A 22418-nucleotide genomic window follows, 5' to 3' on the forward strand; every position below is an offset into this window, starting at 1 on the left:
AAGTGATAGGGAGATAATTGTATCGAAGACGAGAGGTTCGAGACTCTGCACCCACAATCGGCGTACGCAAGAGAAACCGCGCATTTCCATCACTGGGGCTGTAGAGACGGAGTTCTCTGACGACACCCTTCATCACGAGATTCGCTGATAAAGCTGTTTGGGTAGAGTTATCCGTACTACGAGGTAGTCACCATGCAAGAAAGAAAGGACCATATTGACTGGGGTCTCATTGGTTTGACTGTTTCATTCAGTTGTTCTCACTTGGTATCAAGTAGACTTTCACGCTGGACATCTGATCATCCTAGTAGGCCGACCATGGGCAACCGTATCAACCTACTGCTTCATCCATACTCGCCCATACTTCCAAAATCTACCACTGTTCCGACTTTACAGTGCTAACCTCGCTTCTAAAAGGCCTCCAACATCAGTGCCTAAAATTCGACCTGTTCATCGTAGTCACATCAATAGTCGACCCCATCGCCGCAGGCCCATACGCCCCGCCCTCCATCGAAGCCATCATCTTCCTCATCGGCGTGCCATCCTGCCCTCCCGGGCCCCTCAAATTCACCGCCTCGGCAAACATGCGCAGCTGCATCGGGAACCGCGGGTCGCCATACCGCTCAATAATATCAGCCTTCTCCACAGCGGACCCCAAATCATAGTAAGCATCAGCGCCCTCCTCCTCGTCCTCCTCGTCCTCCTCGTCCACCCCGCCCACGCGCTCGCACGCCGCCTGCTTCTCCGCGCTCCACCACGCCGGCAACAACCCCTTCCGCTTCGCGGCGTTCTTCAAAAAGCGCCGGAACCCCTCGAGCCCATTGTCCGCGCCGCCGTAGATGCTGTCCTCGGCCGCGTCCCCGTCGATGTTGTACTCGTCCTCGACGTGCAGGCGGTACGCGTCGATGAGGAGGCGGTAGACGTCCGCCTCGGGCCGGTCGTGGAGCCAGGTGCCGTTGTCGAGGCGCGTAAAGGGCCGGGTGACGGGCTGGTCTAGGCCCTTTGGCGGGGATAGCGCAGTGCCGGCGGATGTGGGGTTGCCGGCACCGGTGCCGGAGGGACCGCCACCTCGGGGTTGTGCGGAGGCGTCGGTCCGGCCGCACGTCTTTTTGTGGGATTTCCAGTCGGCCTTTTGGCAGTCGCGGGAGCAGTATGGTGTTGTGGCGCACTTTGCGCAGTTTTTTAGATTGACCTGGGGCGGACCCTTTTTGCAGACTGTGCAGGACGACATGTTTTTTTCCGAAGGGGCTTGAGTGGTTGAATGTTGTGGGATAGGTATCTGAGAAGAGCTCAAGATGATGTTGGTTGTCGTCGAACGGCAGTTGGCCTATATACCCAAGTATCCAGGTATCTGTCTGGGGCCACCCCGGTTGACCTGGGGTGCCTTGCATGCACGTCCGGGGTTACCTTACCATTTTGGCCATATCACGTGAAAAAACATAGTCAACTGATGGAATTGAAGGAAGGGCGTTGTGAGTGTCTGAATGGCAGGTGGAAGTTGAATGTTGCACATAGAAGAAGAGGATGGACTAGATTTGGGGGAAGGGGGGCTAGGGAAAGGAACTGGTCGCAGTTGGTTGTTGGTGGCAATCTTTCGAGGACAAGTAATGTGCGACACGGGATAAGCAACTTATACTAGTAGCTATTACGTGCCATGCGGGTTGAGAGGATTGACATGCTTGTTCACCCGGGTTACCTTCAGCGTCTCTAAAGACAGCTCTCGACTGAACCACGGTGGATCTCGCTGCAGGTGTTCAAAAGTTGAACCAGTGATGAAATTCTGTCTCTCGTAGTGGACACGAACAGGTATCATATTCAAAAGGAAAATACCAGACAATTAGAGCTGTTTTCATGCTTGCCCGTAAAACGCCAGGCCGTATGTGCCTTCTTGGGCACTCACATCTCGTCTCGCCTCCCAGCGCTCTTAACTCTCCTCCTTCTCGTCGGCAGCCTTGGCTTTCGAAGCACCAGTCATGCTATGAACCAAATCAGCGAACCGTCCCTTCGAAGCAGCCAGGTTCGTATCGGCCTTTGGCGTCCCCACGGGCGTGACACCCGCCGACGTACCCTCCACGACATTGGCGACCTCCTTGTAATGCTCGCGGTCTTTAACGAAGCGCGTCAGGTACATCGTCTTCTGCCGCGTCTGCTTTCTCATGATGCGCTCTACCTCGGCCTCGTACGCCTTGTCATAAATGTTGAAGTCGACGTTGGTCGGCGATTCGGCCACGGCGCCGGCCGAGGGCTCATCCTTGTCGAACTCGTCCCGAGAACCGATGCCGATGCCGAGGATGCGGGGTTCCGAGTCAGACCTCTCGGGGGGTGCGGTCTTGGTTACGTCGGCGAGGCCGTTCTTCTTGAGGAACTCGCGGCGTTTTGAGAGAAGGGCCTCAATGTCTTCGTGCATCGCACCCAAGCGGGGGGAGTCTGTCTGGGAACCTTCGCGTGATTTGGCGTTTCTTTGCCTTGTGAGGATGTTCTTGAACTTATGAATTGCTTTCATCTGCCGTGGTTGTTAGCTTCTTTGTAGCGCAGCAACAAGCAAGTGGGTGTGCTGCTCACCACACAGAGGAGATGGTTCATCTTCCGCGTGAAAGCGCGGTTTAACTCAAGCTCGTTTGGGGGCTCCACAAGGTTGGAGCAGTTTTCTTCCTTTGATAGCAGAGGGTCTGTCCCCTGTTTCGTAACCCATGGATGATCCTATTTCATGGTCAGCCAAACGAAAACCTAGCGCCACGGAAGAAAAAGTAGTGCTCACCCGCAACTCGTGCATCTGGATGCGCTTCTGAGGGTCCTTTTCCAGAATTCTGCTGATGAGGTCCACAAAGTCGGGATTCTCATCCCCGGGCAGCTCAGGAGAATCTGTCTTGATAGCTTCGTACATCTCAAGCACACCCTCTTGCTCAAACGGGATTTTGCCGTAGCGTAGACAGTACAGCGATATGCCCATGGACCAGATATCCGTAGCCTTGCCATCGACGTCGCCATGTCGGACCACGCAGAGCTCGGGTGCAAGAAATGCCGGGGATCCTGCCGATTTAGCCGTCTTCATGGGGTCTCCCGGCTTCTCAAACATCTCGGAGACGCCAAAGTCAACAATCTTGAGCACATCGTCGTCGGTAAGGAGAAGGTTGTCCGGCTTGATATCCCGGTGAATGACGCCTTGCTCATGTACTAGACCGTGTTAGCCTGGTTGGTCAGGGTATACGTGGCAGCCAACTTACAGTATTCGATGCCTAGAATCAAGTCTCTGAACCAATAACGACAAGAATCTTCACCGTATGGCTTCGCCTTCTCGTTGAGTCCGACCTTCATCACGACTCCCTTCTTGCACATTTCAAGGACCATGTACAGTGAATCTTCCTCCGGGTCGTCCAGCACCTCAATCAGCTGGACCAGGTTCGGGTGGTTCAGCTTCTTCATGATGGCAATCTCCTCTCTGATAAAGAACAGGGCATCGTTGACGTTCCAACCAGCGTTGCCCTCCTCGCCGAAATGAGGCGAGAGCGGCGCGTTGAGACTAACACGGGGGGCGAAGCGCTGAGGTCGGCGAGCGCCCTGCCGCAGAATGTTGGACTGCGCGCGTTTACGAAGCCGGACTTTTGAGAATTCCTTGACGGCCTACGGATGGACATTAGCATGGGAAGGGTTATCGCTTGGAAGCTTGGGAGGCTTATACGTATTCGGTGCCAAATTGGTCGGTCGCAAGGTGAACAGCACCATAGGAGCCCCGGCCGATTTCCTCTTTAATGACATACTGGTTGATGCGGTGGTGACTTGAGCCATCCTCAGCCTCAGTACCATATGCTGTCACGGCGTTGAGCGTTTCCTACAGTAGTTTCTCGGTGAGTTTCTCTGGACATTGTTCCGGTTCGTCGTCATCGCAGCTACCCCGCCCCCACCACGCTCAACCAGCAGCAGCGGGACAGGTCGAAAGCTGAGCTTTTCAACGAAGCTTGGCAAAACAAAACCACACGCACCTTGACTTCACGGTGAGCTGAAGGCGTTCGACGGTGATGCCTCATGGGGCTCTGAAACTTTGATGGTTGGGCAGCCGAATCGGATCTGTACCGCGTAGGGCGAGGAAGAGGTTAGAGTAGCTCGCCGCGCAGTGGTGGAGCGCGCGGGGGAGGCAGTGCAAAGTTGCAGCGCAGCGCAGAGAAGCAAAGTGAGTAAGTAGTGCAGTGACTGACGTACATGGGGGCAAGCGGCGGACGAGTCTCGGCGGGCCCTTCACCGTGGAACCCTACCGCAATGGTGGGTGAAGACATGCTTGAGGTAGCGAGGGTCGTCGAGGCCATGGCCGTCGTCGGCGGGCTCTGAGGTTCGCCAGAATCCGTCATGGTTTCGCCTTGCGCGAGGCTGGGGAGTTGTAGATGGGAGAGTATGTTGTAAGCTTGACGTTGTGTTGGAGAAGCAATGTTGGAGAGGCGAGTGCCGGGTGGGGTGAGAGTGAGAGTGAGAATGAAAGTGAGAGAGCTAGCTACAATGCTCTGCTTTTGCTCATTCGGAGCTTTGCTATTCAAAATGGCCAAGCTTAAGGAGCACCCCAAATCTTAAGGCAATACTAGGTAGGTATGACGGGTAGGCGCGAACGACCGGACGAGCGAGCGATGGAGCTGGCGACGTTTTGAACCTGGAAGCGCGCGTGTGAGGTGGGAAAAGCGAAAGCGACGTCAAAAGAAAGGAAACAATAAGCAAGGGCACTAGGATTCGCGAAAACGAGACGACAGCTGAGCTTTAAAACCTGACCGAAAGGAAACAAGGGCCCGGGGGTGGGAAGAGAGAAAGAAGTACTTTGTATTCGAAGGTGGGAAAAAATAGGTAGGCGTTTCTCCTTCAGCTCTTCAGGCTCAGAGTGAGCCCCCTTCCAGCCCCCACGTCTGTTATTTTCCCCCAAGGATCACCTCGCAGGTCTCCAGTGTTCTCAACGCCCTACAAAAAGCCCAGGTTCCGTCTTATCCATTTCCGCGGCTCCTCATATCCATGCCCAGCATCGCTGTCCGTTGTCATTGGGCGCATCGTAGATTCCCATCATGGGCTGACTAGTGTGCTCCCCTCGTAGGGCCAGCTCGGAACCCCTCCTTGCGCCAAAGAATCACGTTCCGTCCGGGGGGTCCACCACAAGGCAGAGTGACACCCCCTGCCAGCATCTGTACCTTACGCAATCGGACCAGCTCCAGCTCACAGTTGCAATTTCAAAGGTCCACCGAGGCACCTACCGACCGAGACAAGCAACGGTAGCCGCATTTCGGGGCTGGGGCCACTGAACGGCCGACCACACTCAATCGTCCCGCCCAAGCTAGCTACCTTACTTCGTATCTTCATGAGCATCCTGCGACTTTCAACCAGTGATACCCAACGACACCGAAAACCAGCGAATTCATTGACGGCCCAAAAGACGACCAGATTCGAATCCCGAATGCTCGAGATATAGAATCAATCCGCAATCTACGTACCCTGCACACCTCGCCGGCATGCGCCCCTAAACGACCAACCTCCATCCCTTTCCGCCTCGCCTCGCCTCGCCTCGTCGACAGACGACACCGAAACCCGGCGCAAACACGCGCAACCCCCGCGCCGCCGTCGCGACCGTCCCCTAGCCCAACATGGTCGTCTACTCCTTCTACATCTTCGACCGCCACACGGAATGCATCTACTCAAAAACCTGGCTCCCCGCCGAGCGCCCGCCATCCCAACAACCTCCCTCATCAGCCGGGACGGGCGCCGCACCACCACCATCACAGCAGCTCGGCCGCCGTAGCCAGGTGAACTCGGCCAAGGACGACGCCAAGCTCATCTTTGGCACGGTTTTCTCCCTCCGCAACATGGTCCGCAAGCTCGGCGGGGACGACGACGCCTTTATCAGCTACCGCACCTCGGCCTACAAGCTCCACTACTACGAGACGCCCTCGAACCTGCGCTTCGTCATGCTTACTGATACGGCGACGCTGAGTATGCGGAATGTGCTGCATCAGATTTATATTAACCTCTGGGTTGAATACGGTACGGTGACAATTACCCACCCTGAGGGCTTCCTCTCTTTTCCTGACAACGGATCATAACTTGCTGACCTCTTTTTGCAGTCGTCAAGAACCCCCTTGCACCAGCCGAACACAAGGGTGGCGAAGGCGTCAAGAACGAACTTTTCGAGCTGGGTCTGGATCAGTTCGTCAGGGGCTTGATGTGAAGGACACCGTTCTCGCCGTTCGGCAGCCAGGTTGGAAAGGAACAAAGAACAAGAAAACACCAAATCCAGGGAAAGACGATATGTGAGTGGGAGCCCTTAGAACTGGGGAGGAGAAAGGGGAGAATCCCAACAACTCAACACGGGAGAATTCGATGTCGAGCCGCAACGAGCTTTTGCCAGGCTGGCATCATGGAACAAACGTGTCTACGAGATGCATTGTAGTCCCTGGCACCGATTGCGCACTTCATGCCTAAAGAAGGAAACCCCCCACCACAAACATAGACGAAGAAAAGGCGTCCCAGAACCACTGGACGGCCTGACAACAAGAAAGAATCATCAGTAGAATCGCGGGCTGAGCAAAATGGATCAAAGGAATGGACGGAGGCTGCGCCATCTCCAGCTCTGGGCTTAACCCCCGTACTTCGTTGATACAGATTCGAGAGATGAACCGTCTATCTCTTGACCATAGATTATACAATGATACCTATATTTCCAGCTCCATCCCTGCCTTACATTCCCACCTGTCCTGTCCATAACCCCGTAAATATCATTAAAAATGTCATAGCCAGGCTCACACACCTCGAGAACACAACATCAATCGAGGTTCGGGCCACATGTACATGTTATGTCTCTCTATTTTGGATGGAAGGCCTACTTGCTGTCCACCGCCCTCCCCCACGCGCTCTCAAAGCTAGACTGCGGGTTCACCATCACGAGGCTCTCCTCTCCGGTGCCCTGCGTCGTCCCCTGCGTCTGACTTGGGAAAGTTGCAGCAGTACCCTGGCTGGCGCGAGGCGCTTCGCTGGCCCTCACGTCAACGGCGCTCGCCATGATGCCCTCGTCGTCGTGGTGGATCTCATTCTCCCAATTGCTCGAGTACACCACGGCCGCAAAGCCCTCGAGGTCGGCGACCTGCTCCATCTCCTGTAGGTACTCATTCGGCATCCCGTTGCCAATGATGTGGGCTTGCCTCGTGAGGACCGAGAGGATTTTGGGCAAGAGTACGACCACCTGCGACGAGCGCGGTTCCGACTCGGCGAGGTCCGGCTTATCAAAGGCTGCTGACGAGAGCTTCTTATCCACGAGCAGGGAGAAGCCGGCATCGAGGATGAGCGTGAGCACGTGCGTGAAGGAGGGCGACTCGATGAGATCCGACGTCTCGTCGAGCAGCCTTCTCACTGCGGGCGACGATGACGGCGAAGACTGAGACGTGGCGCTCTCGGACAGCATCACAGTGCTCTCCTCCAGGATGCCCGACTCGCGGAGGACGTGGTCCTCCTTGTCCCGCGGCGGGAGGAGGTAGGGCAGCCACTTTGCGGCCCTGCGCTCTTCGGGCGTGGCGCCCTCAACGGCCTTGCGCACCGCGAGCGTCAGCTCCGAGAACTGCTCGAAGCTGAGCAGGTCGCGCGGGCTCAGGTGGCCAAAGACCTGGCGGACGGCGGTCTCGACGCGCTGGCCGAGCTCCTTCCACCCCTCATTCAGGAGCCACCAGCTAAAGGTCAGGTAGCGACGGTTCGTCTCAAAGTCGTTGCCGTAAGGCTGGTCGAGGCCGTCGTCGTCATTGTTCTCCAGACTGATAGTCGCTTGGGCAGTACCAGTCGCCAGGGATATAACGCTCGAGAGATAGCTACGGCGGCCGAGGAGGTTGAGTTGGACTCTTGTCAGCATCGTCAGCAATGCGAGGGTGTATAATAGCGTGAACGCTCTTGTTATGGCTGCGATGTCAATGTTAGAATCTTCCCCTCTCTCGCCTTCTCCATCACATCAGATAGGCGCCACTCACAGCTGATGGTCAGATCATCCCACAACTGCCTCTTCGACTTCCGACTCTTCTGCGCCGCCGCGCCGCCATCCTGTTGCGCACCCTCGGCGGCCCCTCCCGCGGCGGCCGACGTCGGGGCCGGTACCGTCAACTGGCTCGTGTGCACACCGCTCTCGCTCTGGACGCTGCTGCTGACCATGCTCCGTCCGTCGTCTTCTGTCATGGTAGTATCTGCGATGCTCGGCGGGCTGCCGCTGCCGCTCTTGAGGCTCTTGGTCTGACCCTTCATCTTCTGGATCTCGTAGGTGATCTTCTCCGTGTTCATGACCTCGAGTATATTCGTCGTTGCCGAGGGAAGGAGTGCGAGCACAGTAAATGTGCAGTCTTCTTGGTTTTGCTCGAATCGGCGGCGGAGGCTGCGATTGGGACACGGCGGTGTTAGTCGGGGGAGGGTCATCATGGTAGCTTAGAGGAGGGTATCTTGGGAATGTAGCTCACTTCTCCTTGGCGATGCGATCGCTGCTCATGCGCTCACGCGCATCGTTGATCTTGCCCATGACATACTGCGACACGACATAGCCCGCGCCGACTACACCCACGCTCACAGCGAGCGGTGTCCTATTTCGGCGGAACCATCGCCGAGTGGCTTCTAACATGGCTCGGTCTGGCGCGGCGAGCGACTCAATGTCCGATAGATTAGCCTGGCTGTTGATGGAAAGATAGAGTCCGGTCCGGAGTATGGTAGAGGGGAATGGAGGGAAAGGACCAGAACGATTGAAGTTCAACAAAGATTGCGAGAATAGTTGAAAGAACCCCGGATTGAAGCTTTCGAACCGAGTTAAAGAGTTAAAGAATAGAAAAAGGCGGTCGTCTTGCTAGGGGAATCATATGAAAAAAAAGAAGATTGGGAGATTTTTTGTCTATTAACCCCCCCCAAAATTGGCTATCTGGGCGAGCTCTAGGAAGGCTGGTCGGCACGTAATGATAAGTTGGAGCAGTTAAGCAGACCAGGAGGGGAGGAGCTCGCGCCTGAAAGCCCAGTGACTGGCTACTGCTCTCTGCGAGTCGTGAACCGTGATTACCTCGGCCCAGCCACACCCACGTTCCCGCGTCATCTTAATTTAATGCCCGTGTTTCCCAACTCTCTTGCCCCAACAGCTGTGGCTGAAGTGCCGGTACCGCAACCGCCGCCGTATCGAGCGCTTCCCCGGTAAGGTAGTGTAGGTACATCACTGCTCGCCCTTGCTGCCCACCACCAACGACTGCCCAAGTATCGTAAGTACAGTGGGGTGTCAAAGGTTCGTGTGCAGCGCACAGTATCCCCCAAAAGCACTACTTTTCAACAGCAAATAAAAAGTTAAATATAATAGGAAAAAGAAATCAAAAATTACTCGATAACTAATTAGCTATTATATTAGTATATATCTAAGTTGCACTATGTTTTCCTTAATTACAAAAGCGTTAAATAAATCTTTTAAAAAATAGGTTTTAAGAGATTTTTATTATAGTGGATTATAGGGCCTATTAAGTGCGAATAGCACTGTACTTCCTAGTAAAATCTTTTTTATTTTATATTCTACTTTTATATTATATTATAAAGTATTAATATAACGTATTTTAAAATATATAAAAAATAGTTTTATATACTTTATATATTTAAATATTTTATTAAAATTTTAAATTATATTATTTATACCTAAGTTAAAAAGATATCTATAATAATAAAGAGACGTAGTTAGTGGGCTATAGGTGACGCACTGGGAGGGTGTACACGAACTTTTGACACCCTACTGTACCTTACCGTACGGGCTGCTACTGCACAAGGCTATGGCCACTCTCTACTCCCCAGGACCCAGCTCGGGGAACTTGGGAGTACCTTTCCCAACCAGGAAGAGTACCCCTGCTACCGATATCCCGTCCTCCCCCCGCCTCTGTCCCTTCCCTCCCTGGATCAACACAGCGGTAGTGACTCCCCGCTCTCTTCTGCCCGCCCGCCCCCTTATCGGTGCGGCGCATCAATGCTGGGCTCAAGTGTGCCCCTCAGTACATCTGACACCTTTCTTTGGGTCATTCCCTCACCTTACCTCAGGCAGAGGGAGAGAGTATCTGTCACTCTCCTTCACGCCAACCGCATCTGTCTGTCGAACAACCAACTCACCAAGCAAAATCCCGTAATCGAGAAAAGGCACGATGCAGCAGAGCAGCGCTCCAGAGTTCATTCTCGAGGCCTTTGCGGACCCGGCCTCCGTACGGGATGTCGTCAAAGGTACCTACCATCTCTGTCTCCCGTGTCCCGTCTCCCATCCCCAGTCCTCTTTCCCATAGGTAGCCCGCAGTTCGCGCGCGCCCCGCCAGACGTCATATCCGCCCTCAAAACGAACGACAACACCTTCCGAACCTCTCAGCCTCGCGATGCGACGGGCGCGGGCCTTACCAGTCCCCCTCCAAAGTGCAGAACCCAAGCCATGCAACACGAAACCATATTAACCATAGTGATGGCCCTTGAACAGGAATAAATGCTAATTAAACAACCTCGTCACCGTGATACAGGAATCCTCCACACAATCTTCTTCCACCGCTTCTTCCCCGCCGTCGTTCCGTACACCCGCGAAGTCCTAGACCTGACTCTCCCCTACGTCGACGACGTCGAGCTCGAGACCATGATCGAGCAGCGCGCCACCGCCCTCGTCCGCCAGCTCGACGCGGAGCGCTCCTCGTCCGGCTCCGGCGGCGGTGGTAGCGGCGGCGGGCGCGGCCAGCTCACCGTCCAGTTCTTTGAGAAGAAGCGTCGCAAGGCGTGGCTCATGCGCGGCGACGAGGAGGTCTGTTGGGAATGCTGGACCGTAAAAGTCACGGTCGCGGAGCCCAGGACGGAGACTGGTTGGTTCTACCTACCCCTTTGCCCTCCTTTGGCAACCCGGTAGAGGGGGGCGCACTAGTAGAGGGACGTACAAAGATGAGAGGCTGACCGTTGTCGGTGAAACTTTTCCAGAGCGAGCCAAAGTCCGAAAAGCCATGGAGACGACGCTCATGACGACCGTCATGAAGGTCATCACCTTCGTCAACGCGCACAAGGATCACATCCCTCCGATAACGACGCAGGGGTCGAACCCGTTTCCCTACCAGATCAATATTAACCAAAAGGAGTCAGGGTGGGCTACGAGGATGGGCATTTACTAAACTTTGCGCATTCGGGCTGACGACGACACTGTGAGACTATAATGAGATGTTTTTGACAAGATGCCTCTTGGTTTTTTTTTTCCAGGATTTGATGCGAATTCTTTTGGACAGTCTTTCCATGTTCGGCTTGGGGACGACGACATCAACGAACCTAGGATGACGACGGCGACGCTGCTGGCAGATATCGTAGAGGTGGTACACAACATTCTGAGGCGTTCTGGGAACAAGGCATGATTCAAACGAGAAATAGACATGTAGGACATTTGGGGAAATTTAGAGCAAGACAATATGATACCCGTTCTTGAGTTCAAACATCGGACTGAGAGGTCACCCACGCATGCCGAAAACTAGCTTCTTCGATGATTCGATGATTTATGACGACTTTACTAGTTCCGAGAAGATGATTATCTTCTCAAACGTACGTAACACCACACAGCCGAGAGTCATACTGATTTGAACATGCTTCTAAGCCACCGGGCTCTTGATGATGTCGGATATAATTTGATTGTTGCGGATATCATGTGGAATGCCCACATAAAGGACAGTACAACCATATGAATGGGATATAGAACACTGTATAAGTTATTCGCGACAGTCATGTCATCATTGACATCTTGAACAACATTTGCGAGAAGGCTCTGTTTAGTGCGTGTTTCCATAGAATTGATCACTACCAGTGTGCTTAGCAATAGGTGCGAAGCCAATACGCTACACATCCAACCCGGATTTTCCTACACAGCAAGAAACACAAACAACAAAATGGCCTATTCCGGCCAAACAGCGATAAAAAAAGCAAAAAGCGAATATCGAGCCGAACCTAACCTGGTCCAAGGCCGACGAAAGCAAAAGCAGAAAAACGCACAAGAATCTCATGGTGCCCTCCGTGCCTCTCAAGAATGATGATGTCCCTTCGCTTTCCCTCCCTTTGCCCATCGGAGAAAAAATAAGGAGAGCCAAGACATTATATGTGCACTGCTTCGTCATTATCATAAAGCAAACAATCATGGACAAGAGAATTGTGAAAGCCTCGAAGCCCGAATCAGACATTAGTCTTTAAAATCAGCCCAAAGTTTTTTGTGTTTCCCCCGCGCGCTCCATTATCGTGTGAAGTGTGTCGAAACAGGCCCTGAATGCCTGAATGCATCGGGACGTCATGCCAGTAAGTGTGTTCATACATCGTAACGGTCGTCATCGTCGTCTCGTTGCAAGAGACTAGAATTGCGTGGTGTAGCTTCGTCCAAACGCAGGCTTGCTGGGCTTGGAGCCGGAAGCCTTGGGCTGGGAGCCAGAGCCAATCTTCTCAAAGCCTTGCAGGATGTCGAGACCCGAGTACTCGGTGGTCTCCTCCGACAAGAAGTCTGTCGTGTCGAAGGAGAACGAAGGCCAGTCGCCCTCGGCCGCTACCTCGTAGAATGAACTAGATATCTTGGTCGGCGAGGGGAATCTCCATTGCACGGCGGCGTCGTTGTTGGCTTTGATAGGAGAGGACAGGCCGTCAAAGACCTTGCTAGGAGTCTCCCACATGGCAGAAGGTTGTGCGGGTGCCTTCAGGAAGGGCGTTGAGAGAACCGACTTGTTGCCGTTACCCGAGTCATGAGTATCGGCCAAGGCATTGGCAGAGTGAGTACGCTCAAGACGGGGTCGCTTTCCACCAGACTTCTTGGAGGGAGACTCTTGAGGTAGGCCGTCGAAGAAGTCGTTGTCCATGTCCTGGAAGATGTCAAAGTCACCAGCGGCCATCAGGTTGTAGTTGTAGACGCTCTCGTCCAAGTTGAAAGCGGGGCTCCACGGAGCGTTGCCGTCACCGGTGCCGACCATCTTGCGGATCGGGGACTGCAGCATCTGGCGGACATTTTCGCGGTGCTGGCGAAGATTGGTGTTGGGCGAGGCAGAAGGCGGGGCCTTGGTAGGCGGCTTCAGTTTCATGGCTGGCGTGAGCGGTGGCAGCATCTGCCCTTGTTGGCGGAGCGGCGATGAGGACGGTGGGGCGAACGCGTTATACGACCGACCCTTGCTAGGGCTATCGTAAGACGACGCGCGCAAGCGAGCAATCTCATCCTCTGCCCTGCCAGCGCGACTGCGCTTGCGAGGGCGATCGGCCTCTGAGGTAAGAATGCCAGTCTTTTGCGGGCGCAAAGCAGAGGATTCGAGAGACGAGATATAACCACTGTCATCCATGGACGCGAATTTTCTCTTGTGAGATCTGGTGATGGACGACATAGGTCCGCGGCCAGGCGGAGGAGGCGTGCGGCTGCGGGGCTCCATGTGTCGCGGAATGGGCGGTGAAGAATGCATCGTAGGCGGCAGAGGAGAGCATTCGTGGTCCAGCTTGTCCTGTCCATCTTCAGGTGCGGCCGAGTCCGAGACAGGAATGGTGGCATCGGATGAGAACTCAACGGCAACGGTAGCCTGAGAAGTAGGCAAAGGCGGGAGCGTTGTTGCATGTCTGATCGGTGCAGGAGGCGGAAGAGTCGGCTCCTGGATCGGCATGTTGGCCGGCCTTGAGGGTTCCATACGGGTTGACATGACAGGCACGTTTTCGGCGGTCGTTGCCGTCTTTCTTGCCGGCTTGTCCTTCATGAATTGTTGCTCCATGCCCTCCTGGATCGTCCAGTAATTTCCCTTGCCCGGGTCGTCCTTTGGTCGTTCCACCTTGATAAAGGCCTTGTGAAGGCTGAGGTTGTGCCGAATGCTGTTCTGCCATCCCGACTCCTCCGCCTTGTAAAACGAGTACGTGTCTGAGATCCACTTGTAAATTTGTGCGAGCGTCAGGCGTCGCAGTGGTGATCGAAGAATTGCCATCCCAATCAAAGTGGCGTAGCTGTGGCCCGGTTTCGTCCCATCGTCGACGATTGGAGGGAAAGAGTCGTGAGGTGGAAGACCGGACTCATCGGCCTTTACCTTCTTCAGAGGTCGTGATTCCTTGATCGGTGCAGCCTCCATCAATGTGCGCTTTCCGGGTCCCTTGTGCATATAGAACTGATCAAAGTTGATGGTCGGTGGCGCAGGATACAACTGCGGGTGAACGTTCTCCTTCCCGAATCCGGCGGCCAAATCCACAGAAGGAGGCTTCTGTGCGACGGTCTTGAACTTGGATAAGTAGGGCTTCTTGTGTAGCGAATCGGTGTTCTGGTTGTTTGCTGATGGTGGCGCCATTGGCACCATGTTTAACTTGCTACCCTGGGACTTCAACGGGGCGTGGTGCGATTTGATGTTGCCTGATGATGCCTTTAGAGGCGAGTGTCTGTCGGATGCGAGCATCGGAGGGTTGAGGACGACATTGTTGTTACTTGTTGCGCCAAGCGGCCTCCTCGGTGGCTTGGAGGCGGCAGGCATGGGTGCGTGGTTGATCATTGTTGTCGAGTTCTCGAAAAAGTCGTCTTGGTAGATTTGCAAAGGCTCATGAGAGCCGGTATAGCGCGTGGGTTTGGCCATGTCGGCCGAGTGTAGTTGAATGATGTCGTCTCCAAACTTGCGTCAAGTGCGTTCGCGGCAAGTAGTGGGCTGTGGGAGGGAGGGCATGTCAGCGAGCCGCAAAGGCATAAGGTTAGATAAGTAGTTGACGGTGTGGTCTTGACTCTGTCAACCTGACAGGGCCCGGCTTCAAGGTTCTTGAACCCGAACGGGGTTTTGCATGATTGAAGGGAGGAGAAAGAGAGAGGAGACTCAAGGCTCACCTAGGTCGGGTCTAGACTTTGGAAATGAGTTGTGGGTCGTGAATGCAAGGGGGCCTTTTGGCGGTCAAATTGTAAGTTTAGCGACGGGATCGCTGGATCGACACGATGCGATCAGGCAAGCGACGGCGATATTCTGCGAAGAGTGGTGCCCGACAAACAACGTTGAAGAGCGGCGACGACGATGTTGTGCGAAGTCGATAAAGCACAATGGGGTGTGAGCGTGAGTGTGTGTGAGTGAGAGCGAGAGAGTCAGAGAAGAGCAGCAGACGAGGGTGAGGGTGAGGTATGGCTTATGGCTGCAGAAAGGTGAAAAGAAAAGAGGGGATATCAGGCACGATAGCACGCGAGGGAGAGGAGGGTAGGTAAGATGTAATAGGCGAGCCAGCGGCAGCGGTGGTAGTGGTGGTGGTGGTGGTGGTGGTGGTAGTAGTAGCAGGCGTGCGTAGGTCAGAGCAGGCAGTGAGGAGGAGTAGGTAGAGCAAAGTGTGGGAGTCGGCGGCAGAAGGATGGATAGATGGATTGATTTCAGCCAAGGCGAGTGGAGAGGACCGGGATGTCTTTGAAGAGGTGGGCGGCCAGCTCAGCAAGCCCAGAGATGTCCGGTGGGGCCTCTGGAGCACGGGAGGAATGGGCGATTGGATAAGAGGAGCGTGGGCTGTGACACGACCGACCAGGCTAGGGTACGCCGAAGTGGCAGCAAGGGTGTGTAGTGTAAAGGACCTCCGTAGTCTGGTTAGATGCAGGGAGTGTAATGGAGCAGGTGTGTGTGGTGTGCGCGAATGTGAGTGAGCGTGAGAGCGAGTATGAATGTGCGTGTGCTTGATATCGTCCGGGGTGCGATGGCATAGGCACAGGTACAGAAGGTAGCAGCATGAGCAGCATGCATGGATGATGGGTATGGACTATGGAGTAGTGTTAAGTGTGAAGAAGGTGGAGGAGGATCATGGATGGGGGATGATGGGATGCACGGCAAGGTCGACCGTTTGCTGGAACACGCCGTCCCGGGGGAAAAAAAAAAGAGGTCGAAGTTAGAAGCCAACCGTCGCCGAGCGGGAGAGCGATCAGAAAGAAGTGCGCACACTTGGGACTGTAGTAGTGCAGTCCAGTCTGTGTAAGGTATCCGAAGATATACTACCTTAGGTGACTGGATACTAAGTCGCTAGACAGAGAGCTGCTCGCATCCGGGGTCGGTGCCCTTAGCCGTCACCGTTTGGTTTCTGTCAGGCGTGGAGGATGAGGATTTGCGTTTGTCTATGCGCGTTTGCTTGGGCTACGCCGTCGAAAGAAAAGAGAGGGTCAGCCAGCCAGGTCGGTTGAAGTCGAACAGACTTTCACCCGGCTCCAAGTCAGGTCGAAGTTCGAGATACGTAGTAAGAAGAACAAGCAGAAGAAGCTCAGGGCTCCCGGGGCCAGGCCTGTCAGACTCAGTTCCAGTGGGGAGGGAGGAGGGGGGAAGGGCGTCCGCGCGGGTTACGTCCGGCAGACAGAGGAGGAGAAGATGTGGACGAAAGAGGATCCCAGACTTCCCTAAAGCCCAGAGGTGACGACGATTGTACGAAATATGAATGGGCGAAAGCTGGCGACAGGACGGGAAGGCTATGCTATGCACGTACTGTATGCAAGCAGGTTTTGCAGTTCATGCGAGAGTCCGTGGTGGGCCGCCGACGGGCTTTACTGTAAGTCTGTAAGGTATGTACCACAGTACTGCGTACGAGGCTCCTCTTTTTCGCGCGCTGTCTTCCAACAGAAACGTGAAAATGAGCGCGTGTCTGCCACCAAGAAAGGTTGAATTTCCACTGCATATGCACCAGCACCACTGAACCACCCCCAAGGTCCCCTACTTCCCAGCACGCCACAGGGATGGATGCTGTAGATAGCAGCTAGATGCTGTAGATAGCAGCTAGAGCCTCTAGATGCAGCTTGACGGGCAGCGAATGGTGTTGCATGCAGGGCTCTGCCGGGGAAATATCTGTGGATGCTGTGGGCAATGGTGCAAACTGTGATATCGCTCCGGTCCTCGACTCTTCGACTTCGTCCTTGGTGGTGTTGCGACTATCTCGAGACTACCAAAGTGTCAAAGGAAGCCCAGGCCAAACATGGTCGAGTCCAGCTGGTAGTGCAAGACCCGAAAAATAGACCATGGAGTTTGCCTTTTCTTGCTCTGGCAATGGCCGAAATGCTAGTCTTCCTCACGGTTGTGGCTTGTTCGGCTAAGCGCTCGTCTGCCGTCAATTGGCTGATCTGATCTGATCTGGTTTGCAGCCGTGATGAAATGGGTTTCCTATCTAAGAAGACACACAGGCGAACAAAAATGGTAATGGCTGTGTGGCGCGATTGCGATTGTGTGCGAGCCTGTGAGGGCTCAAAAAGAGGTCAGTGTCTCGCTCTGCGACGGCTCTGGTGTCCTCTCTGTGGTGCCCTCATCTGGTCTCGTTGGGATGGCCTCTTTCTTGCGCTGGCTGCTGGGATTGATTGGGTCGAGGGTTCGAGGCACAGGCCATGGATGATGGAATGAAGTCGGCGCGTAGCCGACGCGTCTCACCGATTTGGGAAGAAAACAACAAACGCGTCCACCATGAGCCAATCAAAACGGCCAAATCACATGACTGCACTCCTGATTGGCCGCCGTGCCCCCATCCGATGAAACTGGGTCATCCCAACTCATGTGCCCATTAGGGGTAGGAGCCAATACGGAAAGCAAACCACGGATAACCGCTGGAAAGGCTGGACGACATCTTTTTTCTTTTTTGTCAGACTGACACCACTTGAACAAAATTTCATATTCTTCCCACCCCATCTTGGTCTTTTTAATGGCTTAGGCTGTCTTGCAACGATTGTCCCCGCTGTGAAACTGAGACCGAGACCCAGGTACCAAGACCACCCCCCGTCTGATGCTGGCCAGATCGTCAGGTACGGAATGTGACGGGCGTCTCACTTCACCTCCCGATGATATAAGATGAGAGACGATTGCGCGCGCTCATTCCGCCTGATCTCATCTCTCGCCTCGTGCTCTGCGTTTTCAAAAGTCTTGGACGGCTAGACGGGTCTTCTTGGGCCGAGCATGACCAACCTGTCCGTGCCTATCGAGGATCCCATCAGAACGATCCAAATTCTCGTCAATGCTTTCCTTCCATCATCCCAGCTGTTTAATTCCCAACCGCGAGGAACAGACTTCTAGAACTGGGCTAGATGGGGCGCTGCTCAGAAAGGGTACCCATGGCTTTCTAGTGTAGGTCAACAATGACTAAAAAATGCTCGAGCCTCGGCGCAGGGAGCACTCTGGAGCGCCCATCGCCGGCCGTGAAGACACTAACAGCAGCTGCACGGATATACGTTGGGAAACCTTGGAAGGCTAATAATGCCATGGATGATGAGCGGTGTCGAATGGGTCTTTGCCCTCTGCGGAAAGGCGACGACAGCCGCGGTGTCGCATTGGAGCGAGCCTGACGAATAAGCATGCCATGTCTAAATGGGCGACGTTCAACGAACGTTGGGTGGACGGGTTGCAGCCCGCGGTCTGAGTTTTGTGAGTGTCACTAGGTATTCGCCTCAACCCATGTCTATCAATCACAAGTAAACGGAGGTAGCCATTGATCTGTTGTACAAAAAGGCAACGTCCAGGCCGTGGCGCCAACTGCGACAAGACTGCTACGACATGTGTCTCTCCACCGGGCCCGAAACTTGAGTGTTTAGAAGCACAGCGAGGCCAGGTACGGGGAAAGGGTCTCGGAAAGCAAGACAACATCTCATCATCGGCACTCCTTACTGTCAGGCACAGGACCACGGGAGCCACTGGGGGCTTACGGGATGGAGAGGCATCTGACACTAGTCATGATACCGGTGACCTGTTCGCTCCAATTCTCTCTGTAAAGTTGCCTTGGGTCTATGAGTCCATGATCGCTGCTACGTGCTTGACGGGATGGAGATATGAGACTCCCGAAGTGAAGCCAGCCGTTGGTGAGTATCCGTACTCGGTACCTTTAGGTAAGGTCGGTCTAGGTATTGCCGCACGACCCAAATGGCCCAGGGCATCCGATAATACGAAATACCGAGAGCGGGAAAGTCCCTTCCCGAGCTCTTTCCCCCCCATCCGTGACATCATCCCTTCTCGCTACCGCCGTAGGTACTGCGTAAGGCACGAAGTACTGCCAGCATGCTGCAATGACCAATCCCTTCGCACATGTTTCCTGGCTGCTCTTTCCAGAAACCTCGTGTCTCCGCCAGTGCCCGGACGTGGCCCCAACTCTCGATCCCCAATCAAACCGTTTCCACCTCGAGCCGTCTCATTGGTTCCGCGGGCTGACAATGTTTCAACCAGAATTGGGACCAACTTGCTAGGCTTTCCCAACTTCTTGCCCGTTCTTGCCTGTTCCTGTCATCAGGTCCCACCCGGTCTCGAAGCCACTCCCCAGTCCAGAAAGTACGTACCGTTATACGTACCTGAACTGAGCACGCTGAGGTAGGTGCTGCAATTTGCAACTGCCAACTGCACCTGGACAAGTGGGAATGCGTGCAACTTGCAAGTCGCAAGTGCGAGCAATGTCTGCGTCTGCAGGCAGGTGCAAGTGCAAGTGCAACGCTCTGGCTCAGCTGGTGTGGTGCAGACCAAGCAGGGTTCTGGGGAGCAATTTCTCTGTTTCCTACCGCTGCATCTCTTACCACTCATTCTTTCTCGTCCCATTCATGATTCCCCCATTGGCACTGACATTCACCATTCACCGCTCGCCTTATCGCTCCAGCCTCCGGTACCTGACGGGCGTCCTCTCCCGTGTGAACCTCCCTTCCCAATTCTGCGCAATCCATTCACAAACCAAGAGGGGTCACCAGGTACCATACCTGTCTTGGCTTTTCCACTGCCAGGTTCAGCCCAGTCGTCACACCCTGTCAGTCGATCTTCGCATAAGATGCAAATCTTCCCTACGGGAGATATCCCATCTCGCACATCATTGACAACGCATCTAGCTCGCCCCGAATTCTGACTCTTCGCTATCCCCATCTCGGCATCTTTCCCACCTCGTGCTCTACTGACACTGGAGCTTCCTCCCTCTGTTCTGCCCAAGAGAAGGGGGGGGGGAGACATCGAGATCCCCACGGAATCCGCTCCGGCGATCAAATTTTTACCCTCACTTCCCTGTGCCAGACGATATGGAGTAATTCATGGAATCGAAATTCAGAGACACATGGCAGAAATGCAACAGAGTTTTCGTCATTCTCTGACTACTCTTTTGTCTTCTTGTTCCTCATTCTCGTGCGTTTCCTGGCCCGGGCGCAACTGCCAGCTCACACCCGTTGGATGTTTGATGGGACTCTCATCTGTCCGTTTCAATGCACAAACGCAAACGTTCGCAGCGGACCACAACCCGCGCGCCGCTGCATCGCACTACTGTACTCCGTACGGCTGCGTTCCTCTCCATCATTTCCCTCTCATAGACTGTCACTCTCATTCTGGTACCCCCGGAGCGTGTATCCCTGCCTGCCCGATATCAATAGCGCTGCTTTTGATATACCCGCTCAAAGTGCCGGCCGTTCTCCCATTCTCATTCCCATTTCATCTCTGATTCAGTACCGACCTGGTCCGGCGTGTCGTCTCTAGCGTGACGATACTCCATAGTCCATTCTCCGTACCAGAGGAGAGGACCACCACCGCATATGCCAACCTACGGCCTGCGACCTGCCTGCTCTACCTTACCTTATCATCTCCAAGCAAACTTGTCTTTCCAACCCCAGCTTCATCCCCCATGTCAGGCCATACCGAAGGCCCCATATCGCCCAGATAACCCGACGGGCTGTACTCCGTAGTCCAGAAAAATCAAGGCAGCCGAGGAAAGCTTTGGGCGCATTTCAGCTCACGCGCACTGTCGCCGTCCGTCCGTTTACCGATCCCACGTTGAGTCTGTGATCCTCAGCACCCTAGAAAGAAGCATTGACGACCAAAAGTTGGCCGACTCTAGATGCCCAATTGCCGCCAGCAATGCCTTCATTCCGGTCTTCCCAACAATGGACAACGCATTTGCCATCTCATTTGCTTTTTTCAACATGGCCCATCCGTCCGCCTCGATTTCGACTTCTTCTTTTCGCTAGTTTTGCCAAATACTTTTGCTTTACGTGCGAAAGCTGGTGTGGAAAACGGGTCCCCCGGCTCTACTGTCTAAGTCTTGCAAGTTTGGTTCGTAAAAGACCAGATGACAGGGCCCCCGTCCCATTCACGAAAAAGCAAGCATGAAGCATAGGCCAACGTCCGATCTCCGGCCCATTATCCACGGCCCATTATCCAGGACATTTCAGGCCATTCATCGCATTCTAATTCCTCCCTCACATCAAGCCGTGTCGTAAGACGCAGGCGGGTGTTGCTCTGTAACTCGGCCTTTCCATTGTTGGGACTACCTCAGGACGCTCCAGAAATATCCCATCCCGCTTCCTTCGAGAGCATTCGGCGTTCTTTTACAAAGCGCCACCCCGGAGCCCAATCGGCCCTTACAAACTGTAACACACAGACTCGGAGGACCGAGACAAACGATCTTCCCGAGTCTCAATAGCACACCAAGTCTGCCCGTTTTCACCCCTAATCCTTCCATGGTCGTTTCCAAACTTTTCCATGAGGCCAGAAAGAGAAAAAAAAAAGTCCGGTGGCTGGGAGGATTTCCCAGGGTAGCTCTAAACCGGGGTTCATCTTGTATTCCACCTCACGAGCACCTCATCCGTGCATATGTTTCATCGAGGTCGTAGTGCTGCACTCGCTGTTCCTCTGACCGTGACAGCCTGGGTCCGGGGCCCAACGAGAAAGATATCCCCAAAGGCCAGAAACTCTGCAGAGCACGTCGCTCTCTCTCCCGAGTCCCCAGCATGTCCTGCAAAAGACTCTACCTCCGACGACCGACGTGGACTCACCATCTCGCCTTTACAGCTGGTGAGCTGCTCGCTCTGCCAGGGGCGAAAGTGACTTGCAGATCCCAAGAAACGTTCAACCCTCAAATGTGGGTGAGAAGCTCCAACACTCGAAGAGGGGGGAGGGGAAGCACAGGACCCGTAGATCCACCCCCTCCTTCTTCATGTCGTTCCTGTCCCAAGCTTCCTAGCCGAGTGCAACCGTATTTCAACCTTGAACGTTGAACGTCTTTTTAATGATAGCTTTTGCTCAGCCTCCTGTACCTCCATCTCAGTGGCAACTCTCTCAGTGGCAGTAGTAGATACTAGGTAGGAGCTCTCACGCTCTCTGGAGCTATCCCGTCCAGGCTCGCTTTCTTTCGTGTCGAGTTGCCACGAAGAAAGACTAGGTCGATCGACCTGCATATCTAGCCCCTTCATTAGAGCGTTTTCCCTCTTCACCACGGTGTTCAGTCGCCCTCGCGCCTACATTAGTCTCTACAGCTAGGAACCCGATCCAAAAAGCAGCCCGCTCCCGAGAAATCCGGTTCAGAGAGAGGGGGGCACCTTGGTGATCTTGGTTTGCGCGGAGAAGGATTACCTGCAGACTGCAGTAGCCAGACTCGCTCATGTCGTAATATGTTGCACATGAAAAAGAAGAACCTGCAGTAGTGCACGATAGTAAAGCGAGATATCGCAGCTTACGCCACCTTGGCCACCCTCGTTCCCCCCCATTCAGCGCCGCATC

General features: G+C 54.3%; 10 protein-coding genes across 10 annotated transcripts, besides 2 other annotated features; 5 read left to right on the forward strand and 5 right to left on the reverse strand.

Moving 5' to 3' along the window:
- Positions 1 to 424: 424 nt before the first annotated feature.
- On the reverse strand, positions 425 to 1228 carry CCOS01_02268 (uncharacterized protein; the record flags this gene model as incomplete). The annotated part of the gene is made up of 1 exon (XM_060450460.1): positions 425 to 1228. One exon carries the CDS (start codon positions 1226 to 1228, stop codon positions 425 to 427), a length of 804 nt encoding a protein of 267 aa, XP_060319110.1.
- Positions 1229 to 1921: 693 nt separating this feature from the next.
- CCOS01_02269 (uncharacterized protein) lies at positions 1922 to 4340 on the reverse strand (the record flags this gene model as incomplete). Its single annotated transcript, XM_060450461.1, has 7 exons — positions 1922 to 2500; positions 2560 to 2697; positions 2756 to 3171; positions 3222 to 3618; positions 3677 to 3826; positions 3978 to 4062; positions 4195 to 4340. The coding sequence occupies 7 exons, from the start codon at positions 4338 to 4340 to the stop codon at positions 1922 to 1924; spliced, it is 1911 nt and encodes a 636-aa protein (XP_060319111.1).
- A 481-nt stretch (positions 4341 to 4821) lies between these two features.
- CCOS01_02270 (uncharacterized protein) lies at positions 4822 to 5046 on the forward strand (the record flags this gene model as incomplete). Its single annotated transcript, XM_060450462.1, has 1 exon — positions 4822 to 5046. A coding segment is annotated over one exon (225 nt), but the record flags the coding sequence as incomplete, so codon positions are not given.
- Positions 5047 to 5606: 560 nt separating this feature from the next.
- On the forward strand, positions 5607 to 6187 carry CCOS01_02271 (sybindin-like family protein; the record flags this gene model as incomplete). Its single annotated transcript, XM_060450463.1, has 2 exons — positions 5607 to 5952; positions 6084 to 6187. The coding sequence occupies 2 exons, from the start codon at positions 5607 to 5609 to the stop codon at positions 6185 to 6187; spliced, it is 450 nt and encodes a 149-aa protein (XP_060319113.1).
- A 651-nt stretch (positions 6188 to 6838) lies between these two features.
- CCOS01_02272 (peroxin-3) lies at positions 6839 to 8605 on the reverse strand (the record flags this gene model as incomplete). Its single annotated transcript, XM_060450464.1, has 3 exons — positions 6839 to 7902; positions 7971 to 8365; positions 8448 to 8605. The coding sequence occupies 3 exons, from the start codon at positions 8603 to 8605 to the stop codon at positions 6839 to 6841; spliced, it is 1617 nt and encodes a 538-aa protein (XP_060319114.1).
- Positions 8606 to 10139: 1534 nt separating this feature from the next.
- On the forward strand, positions 10140 to 11129 carry CCOS01_02273 (uncharacterized protein; the record flags this gene model as incomplete). The annotated part of the gene is made up of 3 exons (XM_060450465.1): positions 10140 to 10215; positions 10500 to 10829; positions 10942 to 11129. The coding sequence occupies 3 exons, from the start codon at positions 10140 to 10142 to the stop codon at positions 11127 to 11129; spliced, it is 594 nt and encodes a 197-aa protein (XP_060319115.1).
- Positions 11130 to 11837: 708 nt separating this feature from the next.
- On the reverse strand, positions 11838 to 12176 carry CCOS01_02274 (uncharacterized protein; the record flags this gene model as incomplete). Its single annotated transcript, XM_060450466.1, has 1 exon — positions 11838 to 12176. One exon carries the CDS (start codon positions 12174 to 12176, stop codon positions 11838 to 11840), a length of 339 nt encoding a protein of 112 aa, XP_060319116.1.
- Positions 12177 to 12341: 165 nt separating this feature from the next.
- On the reverse strand, positions 12342 to 14564 carry CCOS01_02275 (fork head domain-containing protein; the record flags this gene model as incomplete). Its single annotated transcript, XM_060450467.1, has 1 exon — positions 12342 to 14564. The coding sequence occupies one exon, from the start codon at positions 14562 to 14564 to the stop codon at positions 12342 to 12344; it is 2223 nt and encodes a 740-aa protein (XP_060319117.1).
- A 917-nt stretch (positions 14565 to 15481) lies between these two features.
- Positions 15482 to 15546: a sequence feature (Short protein (CCOS01_02276, KAK1536956.1) was converted to a misc_feature.).
- A 425-nt stretch (positions 15547 to 15971) lies between these two features.
- Positions 15972 to 15987: a sequence feature (Short protein (CCOS01_02276, KAK1536956.1) was converted to a misc_feature.).
- A 2288-nt stretch (positions 15988 to 18275) lies between these two features.
- CCOS01_02277 (uncharacterized protein) lies at positions 18276 to 19269 on the forward strand (the record flags this gene model as incomplete). The annotated part of the gene is made up of 2 exons (XM_060450468.1): positions 18276 to 18346; positions 18417 to 19269. 2 exons carry the CDS (start codon positions 18276 to 18278, stop codon positions 19267 to 19269), a joined length of 924 nt encoding a protein of 307 aa, XP_060319118.1.
- A 243-nt stretch (positions 19270 to 19512) lies between these two features.
- CCOS01_02278 (uncharacterized protein) lies at positions 19513 to 19834 on the forward strand (the record flags this gene model as incomplete). The annotated part of the gene is made up of 2 exons (XM_060450469.1): positions 19513 to 19689; positions 19769 to 19834. Coding segments are annotated over 2 exons (243 nt in total), but the record flags the coding sequence as incomplete, so codon positions are not given.
- Between the last annotated feature and the right edge of the window lie 2584 nt (positions 19835 to 22418).

This window comes from Colletotrichum costaricense (assembly GCF_030867565.1).
Source record: "Colletotrichum costaricense strain IMI 309622 chromosome Unknown Scaffold_2.1, whole genome shotgun sequence".
Lineage (NCBI taxonomy): Eukaryota > Fungi > Ascomycota > Sordariomycetes > Glomerellales > Glomerellaceae > Colletotrichum > Colletotrichum costaricense.